At 41.8% G+C, this 6,468-nt stretch overlaps 2 protein-coding genes across 2 annotated transcripts; one reads left to right on the forward strand and one right to left on the reverse strand.

The window, feature by feature from the left end:
- Positions 1 to 232: 232 nt before the first annotated feature.
- On the reverse strand, positions 233 to 877 carry LOC129894213 (uncharacterized). The gene has a single exon (XM_055969785.1). The coding sequence runs from the start codon at positions 875 to 877 to the stop codon at positions 233 to 235; it is 645 nt and encodes a 214-aa protein (XP_055825760.1).
- A 3,460-nt stretch (positions 878 to 4,337) lies between these two features.
- On the forward strand, positions 4,338 to 5,032 carry LOC129894218 (uncharacterized). The gene is made up of 2 exons (XM_055969801.1): positions 4,338 to 4,742; positions 4,859 to 5,032. The coding sequence occupies exons 1-2, from the start codon at positions 4,338 to 4,340 to the stop codon at positions 5,030 to 5,032; spliced, it is 579 nt and encodes a 192-aa protein (XP_055825776.1).
- The last annotated feature ends 1,436 nt before the right edge of the window (positions 5,033 to 6,468 follow it).

Genomic DNA, 6,468 nt, shown 5'->3' on the forward strand with positions numbered 1-6,468 from the left:
CATTTCATATGCCCTGTATCAAACTTAGATATCATTAAAAGGTCCTAATGCCTTATCCTTGTCACTGAACATTGTCGCATCATGAGAATGGATCATAAAAATTATTTTGACAATGTTGAACCGTCATCAATGACTTTGTTTGTTCTCCTTGAACCTAGATCTTGAGATCTCCAGTCTTCTAGGTAGAGTTACCACCACGATGATTTATCCTCGGCCATAGTCCTATTCCCTTTCATGATCTCTCAACTCCCTCTCTAGTGAATATGTCTTGGAAGTGCTTGCAAGCTGCTTCAGCTATTTCAGTATCTCCTTGCACCCAAGAACCTTCTTCAGTTTGGATCCTGTGAATATACAGCTTCCTTCTCCTACCTCTGATCAAGGCATGAAAATAGCTAGAGTTCACATCTCCTTCTTTAAACCAGTGCAGCTGAGTTTTTTGCCTGAGAATTGCATCTTCCATTTTCAGGTATTTGATGTATTCAGCATTGATGGCATGAAGCTTAGACCTGTTTTCATTGGAGTGCATAATGATCAGGTTCTCTTCAGCTTGTCTAACTTCCTCCTCATATTCTTTAACTCTAGCATAAATGTCTCCAAACTGATTTCTGGACCACCTGCTAAGAGTGGAAGCTAGTCTCTTCATTTTTTGGTGAAAGCTCCACATTGGATTGCCTGCTACTGATCTGCTCCAACACTCCTTGATAGTGTCCATGAATGAGGGTTGGTCTGGCCAGCAATTCAAAAATCTGAAGTACTTGATGGGGTTGTGATGATGATCCACCATTTCCAAGAGCAAGGGGCAATGATCAGAGCCCACAGAAGGGAGATGAGTGATGCTAGTATGAGGCATGATGTCCAGCCACTTGTCATTAACCATCCCTCTATCCAATCTCTGAACATAAATGCCTTTTAGGTTGGACCATGTGTATTTCTGCCCAGAGAAGCCAAGATCCTGCAAACCACAAGCTTCTATAATGTTTGATAAAGTCAAGACTCTTTCTCATATTATAAGTAAGCCCTCCAAGCTTTTCTTCAGGGTCTGTTATAACATTGAAGTCCCCTAAGGTGCACCAAGGGAGGGGAGTGGTTGACTGCTGTAGTAGGCTGTCCCAAAGAGGCCTTCTGAGTTGGTCCTTGCAATTTGGATAGACAAAGGTAGTGATGAACTGTTTTGGGATCATAACATGATTAACCACACATGTGATCAATTGCTCATCATTTTCCAAAATCTTGCAGTCAACATCTTTCCTGCTCAACCACAACAGGCAGGTGATAACACAAAAGAAGAATTGTGGCAAGTTCAGAGGAAGAAACAGTCTAAGGGACAAAACAAGCCCCAACAAACCAATATGATCAATTCTATTCTACCACAGCATAACAGGGGATTGGATAAACCTCAGCAAAAAATCACAGGTCCAGGTAAGCACTCTATTCTTATTTCTACTTCTAATAATTATGTTGATCTTGGTACACAAGATCAAACCAATATCCAAGATGCATGAGAACCAATCAACCAAAGGAATTCAATATTGAAGAATTCATCAAAAATACAGGAAAACACCAAACTTCAAAAACAAGGTATTGACTTAGCTCTCCCAAAGTCCCATTCCCCCCATATTGAATGCATAGGTACTGCTTTAGCAGGTACTAATCAAGGGAGCAATGCAGCAAGTAATGCAGGTATTGACTTATTACTCCCCATACCCCTGAAATCCCCAGATTATATTTCTACTGCTGCTGATTTTGTAGTTGATGGAGGTATGGTTGGAGGAGTTCTGGAGAATCCCACTAATCTGCAGGATGGGGAACCCAAAAGGGAGGGGGGGATTTTGCCTCATGTTTTGCATGAGAACATCACTGACCCTAGGAGTGACCTTAGAGCTCCTGCTACCCCTGCACACAAGGCCCAAACAGACACTCCAACTCCTAAATCCATAAGAAGAGATGTCCCTATTGATGACTCTACCATACAAAACATCATAGGCTCTATGGCCAAAGATTTGGGCTCCATTGCAAGTACTAGTGGCAAAGGCTCTGCTGCTAAAAAGAACAACTTGAGCAAGAAAAAGAGAGGCCATAAAAAAGAAAATTGCAGAAAAAAACTCTGCTGAGAAATGCCAAACTCCTATAACTGACAGTGTAGTACTGCAGCAAAGTGAGCAGGGATGTCAACAATTTGTACTTGATGAGGATCAGGTGGATATGGATATCAATCCTCTTCAAGCTCAATGCATCCTCACACATCCCACCCTCAACACCAACATACAGGATCTTATTGATGAGTATGCTGTGTGTGAGTCAGAAAATGAAGAGAACAATGATTATCAGCCATTGCAAGATCAGAATGAAGATGATATTGTAAGTGAGCAGTTAATCAAAACCTTCAACCCCTCTTCTGATAATGTATATGAGGAAGAGATTCAACAGGTGGCTGGTTGACAGGGCCTATCCCCCAGAAGGATACACAGGATCAGACTTAGCACCAAGACAAAAAGCTCTACTATATCTGCCCCCATAGGCAAACCAAGCTCCACATTTCCAAAGCCTCTCAATGATTAGTATCCTCAGCTGGAATGTGAGGGGTATTAATACCCAATGAGCCATGGAAAGGATCAAGCAGCTAAAAAACATGCATCAAATCTCCCTTATTGCCTTATTGGAGCCCTTTTCTGATAATTCACAACTGCAGCATTTCAGAAATCAGCTTAATATGGACTATGTCATCCATAATCCAAATGGTAAGATTTGGATTTTTTGGAGCAAAGATGTTGACTGCAAGATTTTGGAAAATGATGAGCAATTGATCACATGTGTGGTTAATCATGTTATGATCCCAAAACAGTTCATCACTACCTTTGTCTATCCAAATTGCAAGGACCAACTCAGAAGGCCTCTTTGGGACAGCCTACTACAGCAGTCAACCACTCCCCTCCCTTGGTGCACCTTAGGGGACTTCAATGTTATAACAGACCCTGAAGAAAAGCTTGGAGGGCTTACTTATAATATGAGAAAGAGTCTTGACTTTATCAACATTATAGAAGCTTGTGGTTTGCAGGATCTTGGCTTCTCTAGGCAGAAATACACATGGTCCAACCTAAAAGGCATTTATGTTCAGAGATTGGATAGAGGGATGGTTAATGACAAGTGGCTGGATATCATGCCTCATACTAGCATCACTCATCTCCCTTCTGTGGGCTCTGATCATTGCCCCTTGCTCTTGGAAATGGTGGATCATCATCACAACCCTATCAAGTACTTCAGATTTTTGAATTGCTGGCCAGACCAACCCTCATTCATGGACACTATCAAGCAGTGTTGGAGCAGATCAGTAGCAGGCAATCCAATGTGGAGCTTTCACCAAAAAATGAAGAGACTAGCTTCCACTCTTAGCAGGTGGTCCAGAAATCAGTTTGGAGACATTTATGCTAGAGTTAAAGAATATGAGGAGGAAGTTAGACAAGCTGAAGAGAACCTGATCAATATGCACTCCAATGAAAACAGGTCTAAGCTTCATGCCATCAATGCTGAATACATCAAATACCTGAAAATGGAAGATGCAATTCTCAGGCAAAAAACTCAGCTGCACTGGTTCAAAGAAGGAGATGTGAACTCTAGCTATTTTCATGCCTTGATCAGAGGTAGGAGAAGGAAGCTGTATATTCACAGGATCCAAACTGAAGAAGGTTCTTGGGTGCAAGGAGATACTGAAATAGCTGAAGCAGCTTGCAAGCACTTCCAAGACATATTCACTGGGGAGGACAAGTATATTCAGCAACAGACTCTGCAGTGCATCCCTTCAATGGTTACTGACAAGCACAATAAGGATCTCCAAGCCATGCCTACTATGGATGAATTAAGAAATGTAGTATTCACAATGAATCCAAACTCAACAGCAGGTCCAGATGGGATGAATGGGAAAAAAACTTCAAGTGTGCTGGGATATCATCAAAGAAGATCTTCTTAGTGTGGTCAATTCCTTTTTCTGTGGACAAGCCATGCCTAAGTACTTCACCCATACTTGTTTGGTTCTACTTCCAAAAGCAAACCATCCTACCAAAATCTCTGAATTCAGACCCATAAGTCTGAGTAACTTCACCAACAAAATCATCTCCAAACTCCTTTATTTAAGGCTAGCTCTAATTCTTCCTAACCTCATCTCCCTTAATCAATCTGGCTTTGTCAAGAATAAAAGCATCTCTGAGAATATTATGCTTGCACAGGAAATCATACACCAGATCAAAAAACCAAATGTAGAAGGCAATGTTGTGATCAAACTTGACATGGCTAAAGCTTATGATAGGGTCTCTTGGTCCTACACTTGTCTGGTCTTGAGAAGAATGGGATTTGGTGAAAGATTCATTGACATGACTTGGAGAATTATGGCAGACAATTGGTACTCTGTCATAGTTAATGGTTCAAGACATGGTTTCCTTCATTCAACAAGGGGTCTCAAGCAAGGAGACCCCCTTTCCCCTGCCTTATTCATCCTTGGAGCTGAGGTGCTCTCCAGACTCATGAACAACCTATACCATCATCCTCAATTTCATGGCTTCTATATGGCAAATCATGGTCCTCAGATTAACCATCTCAGCTTTGCAGATGATATATTCTCTTCAGGAAGAAAGCAGACTTTGACACTTATCATGGAGACTCTAGATGCTTATGAAAAAGTCTCTGCACAGTTGATCAACAAGCATAAGAGTCACTTCATGATCCCCTCCAATGCATTCAAGTCTACTGTGGTGAGAATCAAGAAAATTACACGCTTCAACCAAAAAGATAGCCCCATAACTTACTTGGGATTCCTATCTATATTGGCAGACAAAGAGTAATTTATTATTCTGATCTTATTGCAAAGGTGGTTAACAGGATCACTGGATGGCATGCAAAAATCCTTAGCTATGGGGGAAGAGCTGTACTAATCAAGCATGTTATCCAAGCCATGCCAATACACCTGCTATCAGCTAGTACTCCACCTTCAACCACCATCAAGCAGATACAAAGCATAACAGCCAACTTCTTCTGGGGATGAAAAAATGATAAAAGGAAGTACCACTGGTCCTCATGGAAGAATCTGAGCTTTCCTTATGATGAAGGAGGCATAGGAGTAAGGCAAATTGCAGATGTGGCTAAGTCCTTTCAATACAAACAGTGGTGGATATTTAGATCCAAGAATACCCTGTGGGGAGACTTCATTAAAGCCAAATACTGCCAGAGGGCCAATATCATCACCAAGAAATGGGACACAGGTCAATCCTTGACCTGGAAACACCTGATGATCAATAAACATAACATTGAGCCCCATATTCAGTGGCAAATTCACTCAGGTTCCTGCCTCTTTTGGTGGGATAACTGGCTTGGAGTTGGCCCCTTAGCACACTTCACAACTGAAAGTTGCAGATTCAACAACACTTAAGTTTTTCAAATTTTATTACTAATGGCCAATGGAATGTTGATCTGATCATCCAAAAAACTCCCCCTCAGCTAGTACCAATCATCCTAGCCACTCACATTAACTACCAACCCCTCAAACAGGACCATCCCTGTTGGATCCCAAACAGCACAGGGGAGTTTAGTTGCTCTTCTGCCTGGGAGCTTATCAGAGAAAAGAGGACCAAGACTGTGTCAAATTCATGCACTTGGCACAAGCTCATCCCTTTCAAATGTTCCTTCCTGGTTTGGAGAATCCTTAGAGGGAAGCTGCCCACTAATGAAAAGCTTATCAGCTTTGGACAAGCTCCTTCACAGTGTTATTGTTGCTATAGACCTGGACAGGATACCATTGAGCACATCTTTGTTGCAGGAGTTTTTGCTCAGTGTATTTGGAGGATGTTTGCTGACTCCTTGGGCATTAATAAAGAGTACACACCTATCAGAAACTTGTTAATGAGATGGTGGAACTCAAAGCACAAGAATGAGAGTCACAAACTTATTTTGCATGCAACTCCTATTTTCATCTGCTGGAACCTTTGGAAGAATAGATGTGCTTCCAAGTATGGTGGGAAGCAATCTAATCTTGCTAGAGTCAAGTTCTCCATCTTCAAAGACACCTCTAACCTGCTCAACACTGCATTTCCATATATTGATATATTGATTGGCCAAATAACTGGAGGGACCTGGTCCTTTTGATTGAAAAGTGTTGCCATGACACCAAAATCACTCCTGTCTGCTGGACCAAGCCAACTGACCACATGGTGAAACTAAACACTGATGGTAGTGCTCTTGATAACCCTGGCAACATTGGTGGAGGAGGAATCCTTAGGAATGCACATAGTGAACTCATATTTGCTTATGCAGTCCCTTTGGGTGCAGGTACTAACAACTAAGCAGAGATTAAGGCTGCAATATTTGGTCTCTCTTGGTGTCTTCAACTTGGTTATACACAGGTAGTTGTTGAAGTTGATTCTCAGCTTCTACTCAAGTGGCTGCAACATGAAGCAAAGCCACCTTGGGCCATCACAGAGCTAC

Source organism: Solanum dulcamara, chromosome 1 (genome assembly GCF_947179165.1).
Source record: "Solanum dulcamara chromosome 1, daSolDulc1.2, whole genome shotgun sequence".
Lineage (NCBI taxonomy): Eukaryota > Viridiplantae > Streptophyta > Magnoliopsida > Solanales > Solanaceae > Solanum > Solanum dulcamara.

Bases quoted from the DNA above. Each gene is read 5' to 3' on its own strand.
- LOC129894213 (XM_055969785.1), bottom strand. From the start codon at position 877: ATGGTTAATGACAAGTGGCTGGACATCATGCCTCATACTAGCATCACT.
- LOC129894218 (XM_055969801.1), top strand. From the start codon at position 4,338: ATGGGATTTGGTGAAAGATTCATTGACATGACTTGGAGAATTATGGCA. The intron at 4,743-4,858 runs GTGAGAATCAAG...CTTATTGCAAAG, and splicing joins ATGCATTCAAGTCTACTGTG to GTGGTTAACAGGATCACTGG.